At 44.3% G+C, this 24,407-nt stretch overlaps 2 protein-coding genes across 5 annotated transcripts in view; one reads left to right on the top strand and one right to left on the bottom strand.

The window, feature by feature from the left end:
* Xxylt (Xyloside xylosyltransferase) overlaps positions 1–24,407 on the top strand; it is a 302,336-nt gene that overhangs the window by 225,184 nt on the left and 52,745 nt on the right. The gene's annotated exons all lie outside the window — the stretch shown is intronic.
* LOC135713682 (protein dopey-1 homolog) overlaps positions 1–24,407 on the bottom strand; it is a 78,644-nt gene that overhangs the window by 14,482 nt on the left and 39,755 nt on the right. The window contains exons 1-4 of one of the 4 annotated variants that reach the window (XM_065236853.1): positions 21,328–21,436; positions 19,663–21,252; positions 3,865–6,165; positions 1,437–3,777 (exon numbers count right to left, since the gene is read on the bottom strand). In XM_065236853.1, the coding sequence (XP_065092925.1) occupies positions 1,437–3,777; positions 3,865–6,165; positions 19,663–21,252; positions 21,328–21,329 (6,234 nt within the window). In that variant the 5' untranslated portion in view covers positions 21,330–21,436. Of the gene's footprint in view, positions 1–1,436; positions 6,166–19,662; positions 21,253–21,327; positions 21,439–24,407 lie in introns of those variants that run through there. The other 3 variants (XM_065236849.1, XM_065236850.1, XM_065236852.1) reach the window with 3 other exon arrangements.

The raw sequence follows: 24,407 nt of genomic DNA, 5'->3' as shown, positions 1-24,407 counted from the left end.
TGAGGCTCCTGCCTCAAGTTGGGGACCAACCACTCCCTCGCTCAAGTGAATTCCCGCGCATTATGTTCCTCTGTTTTTGTCAGTTGCAAATACAAACCCAAACAAGATACAACGCAAAATAGTTCGTCGCGAATTTATTTCCGAAAATTAAACTGAAAATTCCGCTTGATACAACAACAGAAATTGATGTTTTATTATAGTTTAAGCAGTCAAGTCATGGTTATTGCTATATAAATGCAGATTTGGAATTTTTCAACAGTTGAAGATCTTCAGATCGTCATCGTGATCAAACTGAAGTCTTAAAAATAATAACCAGAGGACATTCTTGATTTTTTTTAAATAATTCACAAGATTTGACCAAGTAAGCATTTTTTTTTATAATTGATGATCTTCAGAATAATCCTTGTTCAGCCTGAAGTCTTGAAAGAGGACATAACTAAAATCTTTAATCAGCTGGAGATATTTTGAATATTTCGTAATCAACCGTCCGTCTTGGAAGAACATCTGAGATAAGACATTTGATTTTTTGCAGATCCTCAGAATACCTAATACTTGATCAATTTAAAGTCTTTAAAAATAGGTAGATGATTTTATTGAACAAAGAAACCACAGTCCGTTCCCAAATGGCATCGTGGTCGAAGGAACCCTGAGAGGAAATTGCTTATCGGTGGACGCGTACAACCTCCCCAAGACCCTCCCATGGTTGCTTATCAACCGTGGAATTTCCGGAGACGAACTAGCGTTCGGCTGAAAGTCTCCTTAATAAAGATAACTAACTAATCAACTAACTGATCAAATATCTCTTAAATATGAACGAACCACTCTAAAATTCATCGAAGTTTTCAGGATGTCTACAAAGGTTCCTGTACTTCCATGAAGTTTCTTGAACTTATACTCAGTTCCATGATTTTAAACGAAGTTCCCTAAGCTGCTGTCCAATCTCTTGAGCTTATCCGATTTTTCTTATCCTCTATGAAGTTCCCTGAAATGGTGGGAAGTTCCGCGATATTTTTTACAAGCTCACTTAATTCTATCAACATTTCAGACTATCTGGGAATTTCCCAGAAAGTTCATTGAGAGTTGGGAGGAACTGCTATACTAATATCAACATGAAGCTTTAGTGGGATAATTTATTAGCCAGCGAAAGTTCTGAAACGGATAGATTGATACATCCGTTAGAGTACGGCAGTGTGAAAATTGAACAGAAGTTGAAATTGAACGAAGGGCGACAATAACTAATCAAATGCGCACTTCTTTATCTAGCTCACACTACATGGGTAAGAGGTTTTGAGGTATTTCCTGAAATCCACACAACCGTTTGACTTATGACTACGTTGGGTAAAGAAGAGTTCACACCATTGCCTGGGTCCCCCCTCCCCTGCAATGTAACCTAATTATGCCACTATCTAATTAACTTTTTCGCTAAACCAACTCACCGACTGCGCCTGGATGGAGTAGTGCTGATTGGACGGCATCAGCAGCCCGTCCTTGGTGCTCTCGATCGAGCTGAACTCCTCCTTCACCGAGAGGTTCCTCCGCAGCCAGGTGGTCTGCTGTAGGCACGATCCGGCCACGATCGAAATGGCTTCCACCAGCCGGGACGTGACGTCGTGCAAATCGCGCAGGTCCTTCTTGTCCGTAAAGGGAATGACCGAACAGCGTTGGACGAACTCGTTCAGGATCGACAGCGCCACAAATTGGGCCGGGATTTGCAGGGAGAGGCAGTCTTTCAGCAGAGAGTACAGCGAACTCCAGCAATCGTTGAACTGGGTTTGGGCGACACTCTTCAGGTAGAAGAACAGCAACTCGAGGGCGCTGGCTTCGATGTTGAACCCGACCGGAGGTTGATAGATTTGGGGCGGGGATTTGATGACCTGATGCATGGTTAGGATGAAGGAGTCTACGGACATGATCCGAATGCCGGAGATAAGTTTGACGAGCAGGAGTTGGTTTTCGCACGCTTGGGGCAGTGCTTTGGTCATGACGTCGAAAAAGTCGATGCCGTCGGTGCTACCGTCGGCGGAGGTGCTATCGACCGTGGCCGGAGTGCTAAATGTGTCATTGCTACGTTCGTACCAGGCAACGGAAATGGCAGTGAGGAAGTTTGTGCCGTAGTGCAGTGAGATAGGACTGAGAAATTCTAGCAGCTGGTGCTTCACGTGTCGGAACTCGCTAATGCTGGTTTCCCAAAGGGTGGCAATGGTGATGATAATGCGGGGAAGATGACTAAGGATTGCAGTTTTGGCTACTTCTTGGTGACTGTTTTTGGCTTGGTTGACGTTCAGGAGAGAGGAAGAGAGAAACACGTTCACGATACTGTTGATGATTTGACCGGAATTGGTGGCAGGGGAGGTCATATTGCTCGATGCGCTAAAGACATTTGCTAGGGAGATTTGCTGGGAACTGTCCAGTAGACAGTAGTGCGATAATACTGTGATGGCTTCCAGTTGAGACACGATGTAATCGGTGCATTGGTTGTGGACGCGTTCACGTTTGGTGATTCGGTCCAGGTTGGCGCACAGTTGATGGATGATGCTGATGACGATGTTGGTCAGGTTGTTCAACGGGAGACACGTGAGGCAGGAGGTGATCATGTCGGTCCAGTTCTTGTGGATGTGCTTGAGTTTCTCCGAATTGAGCGCGTACAGAACAGCCGACAGGAACATCGGTTGCTGGCTAACGAGCTGATTAGGAATGTACTTGTAGATACGTTTGTTCTCGGGAACTGGTCGCGTCGGAGAGTTACTGGAGAGGACATTCTTGATGCCTTCGTTGAAGCGTTCGTCGTTCCGCTGGAGCATGATTTCGTGTTCGAGTTTGATTACGGCTAGAAGCAGGTTCAGAAGCTCGATCTGATAGGCTTCCGCGTAGAGCCGGGAGCTTTCCGGATCGTTGAAGGCTAGTATCTCATCCGAATAGGTGTGACATTGCGGAGATGTAAAGTAATTGACCGAAGAGGTAAGACAGTAGAGCAGGATTTTCTGGACCTTGCATTTCTCCATCAGATCAGCGATGTAGTTGGCCAGATTCTTGCCGACGTCCTTGACTATGGACAGGAGTTCGGAGAAGATCTTGTTCATCAGCTTGATACATTCCAATTGAATCTTGGAGTTGCCATTCAGATCGTCTTTGGAAGGTTGAGCCTTCTGGTCCTCGTCCTTGTGATAGTAGCTTCGTGTGTAGTAAAGTAGGATCGTGACGATAACTTCCAGATACATGCATCCTCTGTACATGCTTTGATATTCGGCTTCATCGTGGCCGTCGGTGAAACCTTTTCCGAAGACGTTTCTTCGATGCCGCACCAACAACGACCGGATCTGACTGCTGGAAACCGATGTCGTCACCGAAAGGCACAAAAAGAACCTACTATCGTTGGCTAGAATGTGCTCCAGCGTCTCCAACGTATACAGAATCTGCTTGGTGTTGAAGATCGACTCGTAGATTAGGAAATGCGTATGGAACGGGTACAACTTGGACGAACTTCTCCAATTCTTCCGCCGACCGAACCCGAACAACTCACCCTCCCTGCTTTTAATGCCATCCTTACTGTTGCTGCTGCTCCGTTGAGAATCGCCTCCGAAAACGCTACTGCTCGGGGGCGTTTCGGAAGCAGTTACCGACGCCGCCGAAGGATCGCTAGAACCTGTCCCGAACACGATCTCTACATCGTTGGCCGTCGCCGTAACGGACGAGCTATTGGACGTAAACGAATAGTTGAGATTTCGCTCGGAAATCGACGACACGAAGCCCTCGTCATCCACCGTCAAACCCGAACCGCTAGAAGAGATAAGGTAGGTTTTCCGATTCTTAAACCGATCGCCCGATCTGCTCACAAAGTCCACAATCGGACCATCTTCTACGTACCGTTTGATCGTTTCCGTATCGTAAAACCCCGTAGCCGTTGTGGACCGACTGTAGCTCCCTTCGCTCAGCCTGCCCTTCTTTCGCTCAAAGTCCCCATCACTCGCCTCGTCGATGTCCGACGTGGACCGATGGAAATCCTTCTTGTCTACCCCGTTCGGCAGCGACCCCGACTCCATTCCACTCTGCTCGCAATCGATCAATCCCATCGAGTTGGACCGATTCCGCATTGCACTGGAGTTCTTACCATTCAGTTCCGTCTCCAGCGGATTTATGATCACCGACATCTTCGTATAGTTGCTATCCTCTGCCGTAGCCGTTGAGGCCACTTCCTTCGAACTATCATTCGTGATATAATTCGACACTTGACTGCTATTCGACTTGGATCCAATCGAAACTCCAAAGATCTTCTTCTGAATCGTCCTGATCGGACTACGCTTCTTGCTCAGTACGTTGTCTATATGGTACCGGATGCATCCATCCTCGGAACTAACTGCAAAGCATTCCTTGTCCATAAAGGAATCCCCATCCGCCACCAGGTCCTTCTCCCACTCGCTTCCCGTGTCATTGTCCTGCTTGTACCGTTTCGTATAGATGATACTCCTACGCTTGGTACTTTCGTTCAACAGGATCTTCAACAGGGGCTTCAAAATACGTCCCACATCTCCGCGGACCAGCGCTTCCTGAAGCCACTTGGACACGGCCACCTGGATGGACAAATTGCTCGGCAGCGTCAGCACGTCCAGGATCATGAATAGCAGCTTTTCAAACTCCTTCCCATGGTGAGTATCGCGACCGAGTTTCCACAGAAGCTGGAACCGTCGAAAGCCAGCCGGGTCGATTTTCAGTTCCGTGGTCGATACAGTAGGAGTGGACCAGAACACATGCAAGTTGCAACGATCTACCGGGCTTGCTTCCCGCTGCGGTACGATCAGTTTGCTGATGATGACATCCTCGGTGAATTTCGGATCCAAACAGCTGTGGATCCGGTACAGTAGGACACTGATGTTTCGAGCTTCGGTTCGACTAGTTTCCAGATGATTCCACAGCATGGTGGTCAGAACTTGGAAAACTTTTGTCTTCTTTTCCAGGTACAGTACGTGGGACAGCTTCAACAAGGGCATCATCATTACGAACGTGGTACCGGAGCTTCTGGATTTCGGCTTCCGATCATTTGTCCGCAGCAAGCTGATCATGTCGATTAGGGTCTGTGCAGCGGAGAGTTGCGTGTCCAGATCCCCAATGAACGCCGCCAGGATAGTGAGAGCTTTCAACCAACCAGGAATGCTATCGCACTTCTCATTCATCCCACTGTCATTCCCATAGCTAGGAAAGGATGACATTTCCGTCAGGACATTGCAAGCCAACTTCAGTGCACTCCTCAGCGATTCCGATATTCTCACATTGACCAGTCTTTTCAGCTTGCCATTGCTTTGCAACAGTGAGTCGATTTCAAACGAGTTCCGCTCCGGCCCCGTCTCGACTCCACTCCACTGTTCAAACAGTAGTTCCCCATCCTTCTCACGGTCCATCGTTTTGGCCAGGATCGCCTTCAACTTCTTACTATCCGACACTCCCACAATTTGCAACGCCTGAAAGGCATCCTCCAGCTCTGGCAGTAGGGCATTTATCACATACACATCATCATTCAGTAAACACTTGCTATCGCTCGGATTGATAAACAGATTATCCTGCAAGCTGACCTGCTCCGACGACGAACCCGAACTTCCCATCGATTCAACATTCGTACCGTCGAAGATCTGTCTGCACACGTACAGTTCGTAGAACAGCACGTACTGTTTGATACACTTCTCCAGAATCGGACAATCCGGCATCTGCGCCTGTGCAATCTGCATCGGAACCTTGATGACAATGTCCGAATGGACATCCTCCTTGTCGCTGTTCAGGCTGTGTCGTTCCTCCTGACTCGATTCCCCGCCCGTGCCGTCCTCGTTCTTCAGATTCGGCGTCGAACTTGCCGCGGCGATTGTCGTGTGCGAACCGTTGGAGATTATGCTTACGTTGGCGGTACTTTTGCTGCTCCCCGGGGGGTTCTGATCCAGCTCGCTCAGCTTGGTGTAGGATTTGGATTTCTTGGACTTTTTGCTGTACTTTCCCTTCTTGTTCAGACCCTGGCTGGAGCTGGACCGGGTGAAGGAAGTGTCCGTCACCTGTAGGGAGCTCTCGTGGATCTTCGAGTCGGAGTTGCTTTTTTCGAGCGAGATGCTCTCCTTCGCCTCCTGGCCTTCCGGCGTCATGCTGTTGCTGCGGGTGCTGATCGAAAGGTCCAGGACCTTTTCCGACCTGAAAGATGGGAGGATATGGAAAACTGTTAGCATCTATTTGCAATTGGCTTTGGGTTGGTAGGGGGAAGTTGAGTATGAGTTTTTCGGGCGGACTACAGTGGGCTAATCACTTTGCTTTGTGTGTGTGTTCCTTTTCGATATGTGGGATGATTTCTTAGGTTCTCTTGCAAAATAATAATCAAACTTTCCCTGCAAGTTCTAGGAACATGATCAGGAAGATCCTTTAATGGTTATCAAAAGTGACAATTTTAGGAATATCTACAACGAGTTGCCCATGCTTAAGATTTGAAAACATTTCACGAAGCATCGTTAAACTTCCCGTGTAAGTTTCCTGAAATTTCCTGGAAAGTTACTCAGGAAGTCCAAAGGTCAGGTTTAGGGCCAGTGGTCTTCTGGATGCGAATTTAGGAATCTTAAGAAATAATTCTCCTATGAACAATCGAAGGCATGTTCAAGGATCTTCCAGAATACAGAATCTGACAAATACAGGATTTTCGAATATTCCAAACCAATTTTTGGAATTTTGGAAAATTTTCGGATTCATGTTCCAGGATCATTTATAGCCAAGGTATTAGATTTTCCAAGTGCAGGTTCTGGAATCTTCCGAATATAAGTTCCAAAAACTTTTTATGGAAATTTCTTAGGATCCTTAGACGGCAAGTTCGGGGAACGTTCAACACTTAGGAAAACAAGATCATGGAATTTCCGGACACAAATTCTGCCGAAGCAAGTTCAGGGAACTTTCTAAGTAAAGCGATTTTAAAGATATCTGTTAAAGGTTATTTTGAAGTCAATATCTTCGAAATGGAAGCTTATGGAACTTCCAGAAATAAGCACTGAAATTTTCTTTCTTTGTCTAGGCTTTTCACGCTTCTATAGCGAGCGTCTTGGAGGCTCTTAACTTAGTGGTCTGGATGTACTTTAACAGTTATTGAGAGCTTTTTATGCCAACCAATGCATGAATGTGTATATTGTGTGGGAAGCACAGAGGTAAATTGAGAACATTTCCAACCCGAAAGATTTCTTCAACCGAACTGAAATTATGAAATTATAATGAAAATACAACAAGGTCCAGGAACGTGAAAGATGTGTCAGTGCTCTAACAAATTTCTGTAACCTTCGAAGTCATTTTTGAAGAATTTTTGTAAAATTTCGAAAGCATGCTTTGGGATTTTTCAAAGCTACACGGCCAATGAGGATCAACCCAAATGTGAGTTCAGTTTACTCATAATCGCAAAAAGTGCAGGAACTCAGCGATGAGTAAATTTGCCTCATTTTTTCCAGTGGAAACCCTAAAAAATCTGCCGGAAAATGACTCGGTTTTCTCCGAGAAGCCGGACTACTGGAAAACATCTAACACTTGTATATTGAACCCGATCAGATTCTGCACAACTCCACAAAGATCAACTTTAGCTTCTCACCTGAAAACGAACATGGACGACCGACAATACCTGACCCACATTCTATTTCTCTTAGGGATTTATACGACAACAACAACCGGACGACAGTCATGACAGCAACTACGACAGAAACAACTCTGATAAAACTATAACTATGATTTTAGGGAGGGCTCCCACCTTCTAAACTCTGTTATTAGGGGGCTCCCTTATGGGGCCTCCACCCTAAACTGTGTAACTAGGGGAACTCCCTTCTGGAGTCCCATCCCATTACAAACTTTGTAATTTGGGGGACTTCCTTCCGAAGCCTCCAACTACGTACGAGACGAACCAGCCCAAGGCTGAAAGTGTCGTTAATAAAGAACTAAAGAAAAATTGACGAAAACCTTACTCAATCTAGGAGTAGAATCAATAGACTGAGAGGGTGCCAATCTTCACTTTTCTCATATTCGGGAATTTTGTTCTGGAAAAAACCTGGACAAACATGACGCAAATTTAGTCATTGCTGAGCTCCTGCACTTGTTGCAATTTATGAGTAAATTAAACTCAAATTTGGGTTGATCTCATTGGCCGTGCATGTTTTGAGATTTTCCAAAGGCAAGTTCTGGAACGTTCTGAATACAAATTCCAGTAACTTCACAAAACAAGTTTTAGTGACATTCAGAGGCAAGCTGAGGATTTTACAGTTTAAGGATTTTGCAAAAGTAAGCACCAGAATCTATCAGAGCCAAATCCAGAGATCTTAAGGATGTAAGGTTTGGGATCTTCCAAGGTTTAGTATCTTAGGACCATTCTAAGGCAAGTTCAAAGTACTGCTGAAATCAGCCGGGTCGGAAGTCAAGTTTTCACAACTTCCAAAGGAAGTGACCTTCCGGAGGCATGTTTCAAGAATACAGAGATCTTTTTGAGATAAGTAATGGAATCTGCCGAAGGCAAGTTCTGATCTTCCAGAGTCCAGTTAAGGGAACTTCCGGAGACTCTTTCACGGAACTTCCGGTGAGATTTTTGCTTTGGAGACAAGTTCTAGGCACATTCGAAAATCACTAAGTTTTAGGAACATCCAGAGGATCAAGAGTCTACTTTCAACAGTTGAGTTAACATTTCGTGAATAAAGGGCGGGTTCTTCTCCCCATTCATTGGGACATCCTCCTGTTGGATGGTTTGTGTTTTGATCGGTTGTATGATTCTACTGTGGGAAGGAGATTCTCAATCATCCCGTAGATGCACGCGGGCGATGTTGCCCACGGATCTACCCAATCCGTTTTTGGCCCTACATACAATGGCAGTTTGAGTACAATTAGAAGTTACTAAACTTCAATCAAGTCGAACAGCGAGCACAGCCCACAGCTACTAACAGGTGGCTTGCTACAATGAGTTCCATATCATCATCATCATCAACATCATGATCATCATCCAGAGGATCAAGAGTCTGCCGGAAACGAGTGTACCCCATTAGGCATAAATACGTTAGGCGTACGGACGTTAGGCATAAAATACCTTGCTGCTGTGCAACTCTAGAAACCTGTTCCGAGCATGGTAAACAATGCTTAAATTAGACTAAGCGTTAAATAAAAGATGATTCAAGTTATATGAACATTGTTTATTCAATAAGTACAGTTTGGAATCCATTATTTATAATATCATAAGTGAGGTAGCTTAATATTTAAATCCAAGATTAGTAGTGATACCCAACAAACAATTTGTGCTGATTAAAGGCTGAACAAGCAATTTTTTAGCTCTTATTCTTCTTTCAATGTTTGTTGAGTAGTGGTTAAGTAATCTGGCAATGAAAACTCAGCATAGTTTTAAACTAGGTATATCTTGAAACCAATCACATCTAGAAATAAAAAAATCACACATTTGTTGTAATATATTCTTACACACTTATTGCAATTGTCAAAGAAGAAAAGGTTTTCCTCAAAGAACAGTTCATGAAAAAAAGAATGGTAATTCTGTGGTTTTTCATTCAATGACAAAAAACATACCTGTTGCTTCCAGGATTCCCTGCCATACTTTTCGATACAACGATTCTGTTTTTGTTGTCATCAGAACGAAAACTAGCGAACCGTCTGCTGATGTTAGGGAGCGATACTTCCATGAACAGTGACGAGTTGCCGAAACAAACAAGGAACTGTGGATAAAATACCATCTGCAACCAAATATTTTGCCAGTCCAAGACGTTGCAACTTTTCATGAGTCCCAAAAATTAAGGCTCTTTCATTATAGTCACCGATGTCAGCAATCAATAGACGGTCCCCATTATGATCCTTCTGGAATTCATCGGGTAGATTATGCCTAACGTCCTTTATGCTTATCGTCCGTATTGCCTAACGTCCGTATACCAAACGTCAATTATGCCTTACGTCGTGTACCCGCCGGAAACATGTTCGGATACAAATTAGGGGTTCTTTCGTACCATCCGAAGTAGTGTTTCCATTTCCCGGTTCCTTTGGCCCAGAATATACATCCGAATTCTCCCAGAAGTCTCTTCCAACTTTCCTAGCAGTGTTCATCTGATTTTATCCGAAGCTTCTTCCAGAAGTGATGGGCGAAATGCAAAAGTGCGTGATTGGGTGGTGGCCAATCCATAGCAGAATGTGCAAGTTGAGAATCAAATGGCCGTTTCTTCAATGTCAGCATAATCAACGTGCACAGCCCTCACTTAGCAAGTGACGATGACGATAAAGACGCTTTTTACGCGCAGATGGAACGGGAATACGACAGCTGCCCAAGCCATGACGTCAAAATCGTCATCGGAGATCTTAACGCTCAGGTCGGCAAGGAGGAGCAATTCAGACCGGTTATAGGAAAGTTCACCAGCTAACAAACGCCAACGGCCTTAGACTCATCGATTTCGCTGCCTCTAAGAACATTGTAGTACCTACTTACAGCATAGCCCTCCATATCGGTACACCTGGAGATCACCGCAGCAGACAGAATCGCAAATCGACCACGTTCTTATCGACGGAAGGCACTTCTCGGACATTATCGACGTCAGGACCTATCGCGGCGCAAAAATCGATTCGGACCACTACCTTCTAATGATGAGGGAGAGCTCACCGAAGCCCCTCTTGAGAACTGCTGGAGCAACGTGGAAGCAGCCATTAACAGCGCTGCTGAAGGCGCCGTTGGGTTCGTCGAGCGGAATCGACGGAACGATTGGTTCGACGAAGAAGTTTTGGACGAGAAGAACGCAGCGCGGGCGGCGATGCTGCAGCAAGGAACCCGCCGTAATGTGGAGCGATATAAGCAGAAGCGAAGACAGCAAACCCATCTTTTCCGGGATAAGAAGCGCCGCCTGGAAGAGCTGAAGTGCGAAGAAATGGAGCAGCTGTATCGTTCTCAAGAAACACGCAAGTTCTACAAGAAACTCAACGCATCCCGCCAAGGCTTTGTGCCGCGAGCCGAAATGTGTTGGGATAAGGAAGCGGGGGTATCTTAACGGACGAACGTGAGGTGATTGAAAGGTGGAAGCAGCACTACGATGAACATCTGAACGGCGCAGAGGCGGAGGACCAAGGCGGCAGGAGGAATGGCTTCATCGGTACAGCGGATGAGGAGGACATGCCAGCTCCCACGATAGGTGAAGTTAAGGATGCTATCCGACAGCTTAAGAACAACAAAGCAGCTGGGAAAGATGGTATCGGGGCGGAACTTTTTAAAATGGGCCCGGATAAGTTGACCACTTGTCTGCACCGACTGATAGTCAGGATCTGGGATACATAACAGCTACCGGAGGAACGGAAAGAGGGAGTAATATGCCCAGTATATCAAAAAGGCGACAAACTAGAATGTGAGAACTATCGAGCGATCACTATTCTTAACGCGGCCTACAAAGTGCTTTTCCACATTTCGCCGTTTATCGCCGCTAGCAAGCAGATTTGTGGGATGCTATGAAGCCGGTTTTGTGGACGGGCGATCGATAACGGACCAAATCTTTACGTTGCGGCAGTCCTCCAAAAGTGTCGTGAATATCAAGTTCCTACGCACCACCTATTCATCGATTTCAAGGCCGCTTATGATACTATTGACCGTGAAGAGCTATGGAAGAGTATGGACGAGAACGGTTTTCCCGGGAAGCTGACCTGACTGATCAAGGCTTCGATGGATGGTGTACAGTGCTGCGTGAAGATATCGGGTGCGTTATCGACCTCTTTTGAAACTCGCAAAGGACTTCGACAAGGCGATGGTCTTTCCTGCCTCATGTTCAACATTGCGCTAGGTGTCATGAAACGTGCGGGCTTTACCATGCGGTGCACGATCTTCAATAAGTCCAGCCAGTTCATCTGCTTCGCTGACGACGTGGACATTGTCGGAAGAACGTTTCAGACAGTGGTGGAGCAGTACACCAGGCTGAAACGTGAAGCAGAGAAGGTTGGATTAAAGGTGAATACGTCGAAGACAAAGTATCTGTTAGCTGGAGGAACCGAGCGGGATAGGGCTCGCATAGGTAGAAGCGTGACAACCGACGGAGGTGAGTTTGAGGTGGTGGATGAATTTGTGTACCTCGGATCATTGGTAATGTCGGATAACAACTGCAGCAGAGAAATTCGTCGGCGTATTATTGCCGGAAGTCGTGCTTACTACGGACTCCACAAGACCCTGAGGTCGGGTAAACTTCACCTCCGTACTGAATGTACCATGTACAAGACGCTGATAAGACCGGTAGTTCTCTACGGGCACGAGACGTGGACGATGCTCGAGGAGGACCTGCAAGCACTGGGTGTTTTCGAACGACGAGTGCTTAGGACCATCTTTGGCGGGGTATGTGAGAACGGTGTATGGAGGCGAAGGATGAACCACGAGCTGGCGTAACTCAATGGCGAACCCTGTATCCAGAAAGTTGCGAAAGCTGGACGGGTACGATGGGCGGGACACGTTTTAAGAATGCCGGACAACAATCCCGCAAAAATGGTGTTTGCCTCGAAACCGGCCGGTACAAGACGAAGAGGAGCACAGCGAGCAAGGTGGTTAGCCCAAGTGGAGCAGGATCTTGGAAGTGTGGGACGGTCAAGAAACTGGAGACAAGCAGCCACGGACCGAGTGAATTGGCGTAACATTGTGATGCAAGTGCAATCCTGAGGTATGCCGGACCAGGATAAGTAAGTAAGTAAGTTCTTTCAGAAGTACTTCCGATTTCCACGATAGCTTCTTTTGACTTCCGCTGGAACGTTCATTCAACTTCTTCAGCAAGTTTCTTAAAACTTCAATCCTATTCAATCGGTTTAAACTACCCCAAGAATTCAACATCCCTGGAAGATTCTTCCGTTTTCCTTGATTCGTTTTTTCTGACTTCGAATTGAAATGTCTTCTGACTTCCCCTAAAGTATTTCCTGGCTTCTCCCGAAAATGTCGTCTTGCTTCCCTCGGAAATTTCTTCTGACCTATTCCGCACGGCCAATGATATCGACCCGAATTTGAGTTCAAGTTACTCACAAATCGTAAAAAGTGCGGAAACTCAGCTCTGAGTAAATTTTCCAGAGAAAATATCTTAACATGAGAAAAGTCAAGATTGGATTCACACAGTCTATTGGTACTACTTCTAGACTGAGTAAAATCTTCGTCAATTTTCGTCATTTTCCATGAGGCAAATTTACTCATCGCTGAGTGAGTTCCTGCACTTTTTGCGATTTACGAGTAAACTGAACTCAAATTTAGATCGATCTCATTGGCAGTGTGGAACATTCTTCCGATTTACTTTGGAAGATCTTCAGATGTCTCTGGAAGTTCTTCTTCTTCTTTTCGTCTTTTGCTTTATTATAGAAACTTTCAGCCAGTTCGTCTCTTTAAAGGGAAGGGATTCCTGAAGGGGTACCAGGGAAAAATGAAATTACATAGTGTTTGTTACAGAGTTTAAGGATATCAGAGTTCTGTGTCGACTGTTGTAAGAGTAAGGTAAGTGAACAAAGCTGTGATTAATTTCTGATAGAGGGTCAATGTCCGTAGCCTGCGGGGTTGTCGTCGTCATTCTTCCGTTTGTCATGTCATTTAGAGAGCTGATGTTGGGTAAGTGCCGTCGTTCGTCCATTGTCGTGTCATTGTTCGTTGTGGGGTTCTACGTAGATTGGTAATAGCCGGTGTCTTTAAGGAAGTCGAGAAGTGACCTTTCCCTGTCTGGGTCATTGGATAATGCGTCTCTGATGCTGGGACCGATATCGTATTGGTCTCGGAAGTTTTGATATGCAGGACAATTTGACATTTTGGGTAAGCACCCCACAGATTGATTGTGGAATCCATCACCGGGATCCGAGATCGTGTGAAAATCTGGTGTTGCCGCAGCCTAATCTGGACAGCACTCACTGGTCCATTCGGTCTCTGGAAGTTAATCGAAATATTTTCTTTGGAAGTTTCTTTTAGCAGCTTTCATCAAAAATCCTTCAAAATTTGTTTCCCAGGAAATTGGAACAGATTTCCGGGAATCAGGCAACGTGATTTTTGGCAACAGACCTTGGAGTACGCGCAGAAGACGACAGGCTACCGGCCCCTGATCTTCAAGAAGTTGAGGAGAAGATCGGTCGGCTGAAGAACAACAAAGCAACTGGTGTAGATCAACTACCAAGTGAGCTATTAAAATACGGTGGTGAAGCGCTGGCTAGAGCGTTGCACTGGGTAATTGCCAAGATTTGGGAGAACTACCGCGCGATCACACTGCTGAGCGCCGCCTACAAGGTACTCTCCCAAATTCTATGCCGCCGCCTGTCACCATTCGCAAGAGAGTTCGTGGGGCAATACCAGGCGGGATTCATGGGTGCCCGCGCTACCACGGACCAAATTTTCGCGATTCGGCAGGTACTACAGAAATGCCGCGAATACAACGTGCCCACACATCATTTGTTCATCGATTTCAAATCCGCATACGACACAATCGATCGAGATCAGCTATGGTAGATTATGCACGAGTACGGATTTCCGGATAAACTGACGCGATTGGTCAAGTGATGTGCGTTGTTCGAGTATCGGGGACACTCTCGAGTCCCTTTGAATCTCGAAGGTGGTTATGGCAAGGTGATAGACTTTCGTGTCTGCTGTTCAACATCGCGTTAGAAGGTGTGATCAGAAGAGCTGGGATAGACACGAGTGGCACGATCTACACGAAGTCCATCCAGCTCCTTGGCTTCGCCGATGACATTGACATTATGGCACGGAACTTTGAGATGATGGCGGAAACGTACATCATACTGAAGGCTGAAACTAGGCGGATTGGACTAGCCATCAACGCATCAAAGACAAAATACATGAAAGGAAAAGGTTCTAGGGAAGACAATGTTAGCCTCCCAACCCGAGTTCAGATTGACGGTGACGAAATCGAGGTGGTCGATGAGTTCGTGTATTTGGGCTCACTGGTGACCGCCGAAAATGATACCAGCAGAGAAATTCAAAGACGCATTATGGCAGGGAATTGTGCCTACTTTGGACTCCGGAGGACGCTCCGGTCGAATAAAATTCGCCCCCGCACGAAGTTGATTGTCTACAAGACGCTGATTAGACCGGTGGTCCTCTACGGCCACGAGACCTGGACTATGCTCGTGGAGGACCAACGCGCCCTTGGTGTTTTCGAACGGAAGGTGTTGCGTACCATCTACGGTGGAGTGCAGATGGATGACGGAACGTGGAGGAGGCGAATGAACCACGAATTGCACCAGCTTCTGGGAGAACCAGCTATCGTCCACATTGCAAAAATTGGGCGACTACGGTGGGCTAGGCACGTCGTAAGAATGCCGCACGACGACCCAGTGAAAATGGTTCTAGAAAGCGACCCAACAGGAACAAGAAGAAGAGGCGCACAACGGGCAAGGTGGATCGACCAAGTAGAAGGTGACCTGCGGACCCTTCGCAGACTACGAGGCTGGCGAACTGTGGCCATGGATCGAGTAGAGTGGAGATGACTTCTTCGGACAGCAGAGGACAACAAGGCCTTAGCCTGATTGGTAAGGTGAGGTAAGATTTTTGGTAAACTTTCCGGGATGTCCCGGGTAGAAAACACTATTTCGAAGGTAAGTTCAGGGAGGTGGGAATTTCAACGATCTTCCGAATGTAAGTTCTGGGATCTTCCAAAGACAAAATCTGCAAGCTCCGTGAACTGTAGAAAGACTTTTTTTTTTGGGAACATTCTAAGGCAAGTTCAGAACCCTTCCATAGAAATCTTCAGATGGCATTTCTATGAACTTCGGAGGCAAGTTTTAAGTAATTTCGAAGACAAGTTTCAGGAACATTCAGAGACAAGTAGGCTGCTTAGGAAAATGTCTTGCAACTTTCATCGAAAAATCTTTCAAAATTTGTTTCCTGGGAATCAGGAAACGTGATTTTTGGTAAATTTCCCGGGATGTCCCGGGTAGGAAACATTATTTCGAAGGCAAGTTCAGGGAGCTTCCCGTGGAAATTTCAGCGATCTTTTGAGTGTAAATTCTGGGATCTTCCAAAAACAAAATTTGAAAGTTCCGTGAACTGTAGAAAGACTTTTCTTAGGAACATTCGAAGGCAAGTTCGAAACCTTTCATAGGAATCTTCAGATGGCATTTCTATGAACTTCTGAGGCAAGTTTTAGGAAATTTCGAAGACAAGTTTCAGAGACAAGTTGGCTCCTCTTGGAAAATGTCTTGCAACTGTCACCGAAAAATCCTTCAAAATTTGTTTCCCGGGAATCAGGAAACGTGATTTTTGATAAATTTTCCGGGATATCCCGGGTAGGAAACACTATTTCGAAGGTAAGTTCAGGGAGGTGGGAATTTCAGTGATCTTCCGAATGTAAGTCCTGAAATCTTCCAAAGACAAAATCTGCAAGCTCCGTGAACTGTATCAAGGTGCAAGGTCAGAAACCTTCCATAGGGGACTTCAGATGGTTTTCCTATGAACTTCTAAGGCAAGTTTAAGGTAATTTCGAAGACAAGTTTCAGGAACATTCAGAGACAAGTAGTTAAAGGATCTTCTTGAGTCATATTCAGCGATCTTTTGGATTTAGTTCTGACTGGAGTTCTGACAACTGCAAACTTCCGGAGCCATGTTCAAAAGTCCTCCAGAGACATGTTTTCATATATTGTCAGGATAAGTTCTGAAATCATTCAAATACAAGTTCCGGCAATTTCTGAGGTAATCTTCCGAAGCCAGGTTATGCGGACTTCCAGACAAATTCAGGTAGGTTGCTCTATGAACGATGGAGGCAAGATATAGGAACTTTCAAAGACATGTTTGGGTAACATTCAGAGGTAAGTTAAATACTCTTCCGGAAACAAGTTCGGAAATCTTTCGAAAGCAAGTTCAGGGAATTTCAAGGAAAAATTTCAAGGGTTTTTCAAATGCACGTATCTTAGAAACATTTGACGGGAACTTCAGCGAACTTTTGGAGAGAAAGGGCTGATCATAAACTTACGTAGACATTTCCTGAGTGGTCCATTCTTCCCGCGTAGACACATTTTTGAAAATTTGAAACAGCCTACAAGATGTAGATTATGTTGAAGACAAGATAAGATTATGACTTTCGGTGCCTTGTTCTGACAAGTTTGGAGATTTCTCAAACACAATTTCTGGAATCTTCTGAAAACAAGTTTCGGAAACTCTCAAAAGCAATTACTTAGGTAAGGTAAGGTCGGACAACTTCCAATGACATGTTCTCTAGGAAGTTTGGAAGCTAAGATCTAGGAAGTTTCGAAGATAAGCTTCAGGAACATCAATGTTAAAGAATTTTCTGGTGATTTGTTCAAGGATCTTCCGAAAGTAAAATCGTATAGACCTTTTTAATGCACCACCAACGTAGAGGGCACCACGCGAGTTTGAGAGGAAACGTCAACCAAACCGTTTGTTTACATCACAACACAAATTAAAGCATTTTTCATTGAACATCTTGCCAATTTCCATCAGTAATTGTCTTATTTTACGATTTTCCACACATCTGAACTGATTTGCACCTACATTATTCACACACAAGCAATCCGGATGATCATAACCACTAAGGCACTATTGGAATTTTGCATTTTTCTCAACAAAAATATTGCAGAATTCTTGCAACAATGATATAGAATTAAATTTTTCAACTATAGATCAAGTTTTCGAGCATCTTAGATTAATCAATTATCAGGAAAAGTGAAAAGTGTTCCGCTTCCAATGTCTCACGGCAAAAATTTCTGCTCACAACACTCTTATTGACGCTCTTATATTCACCACCAGAGGTTGAATTGATCGTTTCTATTAAAAAGGCGTATTGTTTTCCGACACAAACTCAGGGATCTTTTGGAGGTAAGTAGTTCGAAAGACTTTCGAAGCAAAATTTTAGAAACACCCGGAGGCAAATTTCGGAAGACGATCGCAGGAGGCCGCGCTTGAAAGCTGACGTGTTTTTCTTTTGCTGCGTATTTTTCGTAATCGAATTAAACACATTTTGGCTTTAAATTTGTTAATTCGTGTGCTGAAATTTAGTTGCAAGTGTTCATAAAGTTATCATTTAGTATATCGTGTTTTGCCTGTGTTTGCTTTGAGTGGCTCGGTTGAAGTTGAATCTAACCTCCAAAATATACAACACAGATTCAGTTCCATTGTTTGGTGTCGATTTTCATTGCCTCTCGGGAGCCCGGTTCTCCGAGTTCTATTGAGAAATCGGTCCGGTTGGTGAATTAGCCCGGGAGCGTGTTGATAATGTGTCCGTCGCGAGTTTTGGTGGTGATTCAGTGGCCGACGTTGCCGTGAATCAGCAAGTTTTCCGCTTGCAAAAGTGCTCGGCTGCTGGTCTCTGGTGTCGGAGATTGCGAGCAATATGAAAGATGCCTCGCTGGATAAGCTCAAGACTGGACGGGTGGTAGCTGATGGCCGCGAAAGGTTCCTAGGGAAAGCACTAGACGCAAGCCTCCTCCCAGATGACCATGGCAATGCAAGAAAAATTGTGTTCATCGAAGGAAGTATTAATTAACGTGGTGAGACCAGTCCTTTTCACTTTTCATAATTAAAATAAAAAATAAACTATATACCTGCCAGGATTCAAAAGAACATTTTGAAACGGGAAGTGTACTACTAATATCCAAATTGATAGAGGTAATACATACATGCGGGGCTTATTGTAAGTGAAAGCAGTGGCGTCGCGTAACCTCACTTTTTACCTGTTCAACGACTTTGAAAACGTTATTTAGGGTCATGCTTACATTCAAATCAGTTTCAAAAGGCACAGGATCTTCTAGTTTCACTGATTTGTGCTGATTTGTATCCATTGGAAGCCATTTCTTTTAATTTTTTTAAGTTTTGAGAGTTGTTGAACAGGTAGATTGAGGTTAGGGCGACGCCACTGAGTGAAAGTAACCTCGGAATGGGCGTGACTCTTCAGCCATTCTGAAATGAGTTGCTGGATTTGCAATAGAGCTATCATCTTCTAACTCCCGGACTAAAGCTGTCTATAATGACCATAAATGCGACATTGTAGAGAGAGTTCTTCCATAATAACACTGCCGGCCAGTGGGGGTTAGAGGGAATACACACACACACACACACACCCGGAGGCAAATTTCGGAAAGTTTAGCTCGACGATCTTCCAGATGTAAGTTCAGACATCCTTCGAAACCAATATCTTCATAGCAGGAAAGTTCAAGTAATTTTCCGAAAACAAGCTCATGAATATGATGAAGGCAAATTTTAGGAGCGGAAGGAAAATTGCGGAAGTTCTGAGATAGGTGTTTTGGAGTTCCATTTTTCACACTAAAATATATAAAAAACAGCGAGAATTGATTTCTGAAGACATGCTCTCGCCGTCTTTTTCGCCTACATGCTATTTTGCGGTTTAGATTTGTTTTTGGATCACTTCACTTAAATGCTTCGCCTGGTTTTCTTAAAACGTCATTATCGCCCTTTTGATGATCTGCCCTACATCGCTCACCAAACAGCAGGATGATAGTTTAGAGAACTATTCGGAAACTTCTTGTAACTAACCTTGAAGGGCTTTGATAACAAAACATTCAGAAAGTTCTCAGAGTCTACACACTTTTTTTTGTATTGCGATGGAAACCAACAAAATTTCGCCAAGCTGGAAAAGCTGCAATCCTTCCAGCAAAGAACATTTTAATCGTTTCTTCGTTTCCAAGGCATTGTTGCCCCCCCCCCTCAACAAAGAAAGACACACTTACATAATCATCGGCTGCACCTTGGACACGATCTTGACGCACAGCTTCAGCGAGGCGGCCACCTCGTTCGAGTTCATGTTCTCCGAGTACACCGTCAGCATGCGGATCAGCGAGAGCAAGAACTTGGGCAAATACACACGCGTCGTCTCGTTGTAGATTTCCAACGAAAGCGTTTCGAGCAGGAACTCCGTCAGATAGCACACTTCAACCGTCCCCGGTGGATCGGCGTCTATTCGGATGTGTTCCTTGATATTGACACTGTTCACCGTTGCACTACCGCCTCCGGTTGGCTTCACTAGTTTCTTCATGGCTGCATCCCGATACAGGGTTGTCATGTAGTTCCAGATGTACGACGGATCGAACGAGGAAAACAGGAGATTGGCTTGCTTTTGCACTTCGTGGTTTCCGTTGCACAGCGAAATCGTCCGGATGATGTCACACAGCACATAATCCAGTATGCGTTGACCGATTTCGGCTTTGTCGAGAAGTGAGATCAGTATCCGATATGGGCTAAGATCCGGCGGGTTGGAGGTGATGCTGGATGTTAGAATGAGTTTGTACGCACTGATGAGCACCTGCTTTGAGTTGGACTCGAAGTAGGTGTTGGGGTCACTGGTTTCCCCGTCGTGACCGATATCTTCCAGGTGCTTACCGAGACTGGTGTCCGCCCCGAGAAGCCAGGAATAGAGCCGTCGATTTAGCGACATGTCTCGCCTCAGGATGGTGTTGAGTGCGGTTTTCACTAACTTGGTGACATCCCGCTGCGATAGGATCATTAGGTGCAGGGGAAATGCCAGGAGTAGGAACTCCAGGGTGTTCCGTTGAACTAGGATCACAGAATCGTTCAGACAACTGCACAGACCGGTGACTAGCAGTTCTACACTACCTCCCATCAGTTCTTTCTGCTCGGAGCAAATGCGTTTCTTATCAAAGTGTTCCAGCACGTAGCTTATGGCTGGGAGGCGTACGGAAGCATTCGTGACTATGCATTCCCACAGGCAGGTGTAGAAGCATTCCGGTTTAACGGCGGCGCAAACTTTGTCCAGCAGTGAGCTGGTTCGGTCGAAGTGATCCTGTCCGGATTCCAGACCCGGGAACACACCACTCAGGAATCCACTGAGGGCGGGTCGCAGCTTTTCGCCCAGTGGAACGAAATACTTTTCGTAGATCGAAAGTAGCGTAGGACGAACGTTCATGGCCGAATAGCCCAGCAAAGGGAACAAACCCGCACTGTAGATGAACAGTTCGGAGGCCAACCGATCGACCCCAATGTTGCTGAATATCACATCGTACGACTCCAGTGCCTTCAGGTGCACCCCGGACGGTAGCGCTGGGTGCATGCATTGTGCCAGCCGTTTCGAAATCTTGATCCGCCTGGGAATGATCTGATACTGTGAGTTGGAGGAGATGACCTTGTTCAGTTTTCCGAGAGCCGAAATCAGATCGGCCCACTCGCTGGAGTACTCGAAGTTCTTCAGCGCCTTATCGATGTTGGACATGTACACCCGGTACTTGGACTGCTTCATCAGGTCGTACTCTTCCATCAGTCCGGAGCCCGTGGCCGTGTCCATCTTCAGCTTCGGTGATTTCACCCTGCGAGGAGAAAAAACAAACATAACGAAATTAGCAAACTATCGTTAATTGACTGTAAATTAATTGAAAAGCTACATTTTGCGCAGGGCTTGGGAGAACCTAGATTTGAAAACAACTGCTTCCAGCAGCAGACACTTCCTGAATGCCGTTCGAAAGTTAGTTCACCACCACAACAATGCCCTAATAGCAAATATCAATAACATAGTAAAGACGACAATATAGATTCACTCACAACAACTGTGCTGTCGCGGTAGGTTGTAAACTTGTCTCCTTATCATTCCGGTCGAGTCGAGATTGACAAAGGTAAACATCGAGTTTGCGCACGTGAGTCACCGGATTCGATAATAAATTCTCTTTGGTTGGGCGAGGTATTGAAGGACAGTGTGTCGAATGCCTACTTATCGGGAAACCGAAAAATCTACTTTCGGAACAGAGTTTCATCAGCAAACGAGGTCTTCTACTAGGGCTGTTATCAGTTAAGCCGTCATGCGTTGTGTGAAATTCTCTATTTCAAGAAGAAACAATTCGAGTCTTGTTGCCGAGATGGTCAGTGACCTTCGACAAGTGTTGCGAACTTTACTATTTTGGGAGAGCAGGTCCGCTTCATCGCATTGTTTTGAGTAGTTACGGAGGTAATTCTGAAAACCAAATTATGTAAGCTAGGAAGATTTTGATAACACAGCTCGTTTGTTGTATTTGTTCTACTTGGCACTGAAACTAAACAATTCGATTATCAGTATAGTGTGTTAGCATACAAAGAAGCGTGTGCTACTGCTAACGAAACTAATTCAAGCCAGTACTATCATCTTCTCAGATCAATATCCACCGTTAGGAGGTCGTGTGGCGGGTTTTTCCAGATTTGATATTGTCGTTATCTTTTTATGATTCGCTTGAACTGGAGCAAATGTGTTCATCTTTGATTCTGGTCAAATGTTTTTTTTTAAGAGCTGTAATTTGCTGCATTCTGAGGCTTTGAATTTATTTCAAAACATCAGAATTGTTAATTATTTTAAAATATTAGAAGTTGCGAAGCAATCAAAATACTGCGACTAAGACAATCTATTAAAAAAAACTCTGACTTGAAGAAACTTTCATGAGTCTAAAAAAATGCGAAAAGAAATATCCTATAATTCCACGGAACTTGGTGAAAGTCTCTGCAAATTTCCTTTATTAAATGGGATTGCTCTGAAGCTATCGGATCATCCTCGATGTACGGTGGACTTCGCTGAATATCATGAACCCATCTAAAAGTTTCTAAATTTATTTGAATTATCTCTGTAGTTTTCTGGAATATATCGCATTTTTTAATTAATGGAACTGTCTTTAAATTCTTATCATTTAGTTAAATTTTCGCCTATTTTGGAAGTTCTTGAAATTCCCGTGATAATCATGTAACATTTTTTAAATTCTTTCAATTTTTTTGATGTCAACTTCCCTTACGTTCTAGAAATTCTTTCGGAGCTTTGCTGAAGATTTCGAAATTTCCCTGAATTTCCCGAAACTGCTGTATGTTTTCTACAAGATGTTTTAGGAACTTTTCTTATGTTCCCGCAGCTTGTTTATTAAGCTTCACTGAAAGTCTAAGCATTTCCTTTCACTCCTCAGATCTTCTGTTATATTCTTATAACTGATGTTAAGTTAATAAGACTTCACTAAACATATCTAATATTTCATAAAGTTAAATACAAACTTGACAAAAATCAGTTTTTTTTTTCATAACTATGGCACTATGATAATTTTAAATACCATAAGTGGGGGTGACAATGGGCCAAAAAATCTAAACTTTTCGTTCCCTACCTTACAGCATTCACATTTTAGCAAGGACAACAATTTTAAGTAGGTGAATATGTTCATCAATGATATATTTACGACTGGCATAGAATTCGTTGATTGAAATTGATATCTCATTTTACTAAAATTAAATAAAAAAAGTAGATCAATGTTATAGGAGAAATGGCCTAAATGCCCCTAATTTGGGCCCATACATAAATTCAGCAATCGACTAAATTTTCAATAGCGACCAAAAATATCCATTAGTACCGTCCCAATGACGCGTTCATCTAGATAAAATTGATAAATAGCAGATTTTCAGCGATGGGCCCAATCTTAGACCCATAGGCCAACATTAGAGCCATTTCCTCTATCTTAAGGGGGGTAATATTTTGCTTTTTATTGGTTTTAGTGCTAAAGGTTGAACACGAAAAAATCCGGACACGAAAATATTGTTGGGGTTTTAAAATTCGTTTTATTTTTCATAGTTCAATGTAATAACTATACATTAGTAGGTATTGTTTCAGTCTTCAGGCCATTGCTCGAACTTTCCTTCATACACGGCCCATCATCTTTTGCACTTGTTTGGCTGCCAAATTCCATTTCCGCTTGAAATCCTTCCACCCTGTTTTCTTCAGTATGTGTTTCACAATTGACCAGGATTCCCCAATAAGCCTTAGTTCCGGAGTATTGGTCGGTTTCAACTTCTTGGAAACCACTGTGGCGCCCTTTTCGCTGAACCATTGTATGGTGGAATTTGAGTAGTGGCAGCTTGCCAAGTCCAATAAGCAATCCACCTCATCCAGAAAAGGCAGTAGTCTCTTCCGTAGGCACTCCTCCTGGTAAATTAGCTGGTTCATAGTCCCTGAAGCAACGAAAGTTTCGCTTTTCAGCACACAACTGTAGATTGCTTGCCCGACAAGAATTTTTTGGGGAATTTCGACTTCTTTTTGATTTTTTGGGGCACTCTTCCGGTCAACCGCGGTATAAAATTCCTGCCCAGGAATTGGATCGAAAACTGCCAGGAGCGGATAGACCGGGATTTTCGTTTCGAGCGTGCAGGATCGCGACGTGATTGCTCCGGTGCAAAACGTGATGTAAACAAATGAACTTATCCTGACAACCAATGCCTACTGTGATTCTTTACACTCTTAGCTTGGTTCAGTGAAATTTAAAAAAAAATATATAAAATGCCTTCATGTGTCTAGATTTTTCGAGTTCAACCTTCATCACATCAGTTGAGTTTTGCCAAATAAAATTAATATTTTTTTATTCCAGTAATAATTTGTTTCTAGTCAAAGACTTACCGGATGCTTGGATACGGTTATTATTTTCTCATTGGTTAAAGTAAGTTAATTTTAATAGCACCAACTGAAAAGATACTG

The sequence above is a fragment of the Ochlerotatus camptorhynchus genome, unplaced genomic scaffold (genome assembly GCF_037179485.1).
Source record: "Ochlerotatus camptorhynchus isolate MF236.1 unplaced genomic scaffold, CSIRO-AGI_Acam_v1.1 ptg000577l, whole genome shotgun sequence".
In the NCBI taxonomy this organism is placed as follows: Eukaryota; Metazoa; Arthropoda; class Insecta; order Diptera; family Culicidae; genus Ochlerotatus; species Ochlerotatus camptorhynchus.
This window is presented reverse-complemented; position numbering and strand designations above follow the sequence as displayed.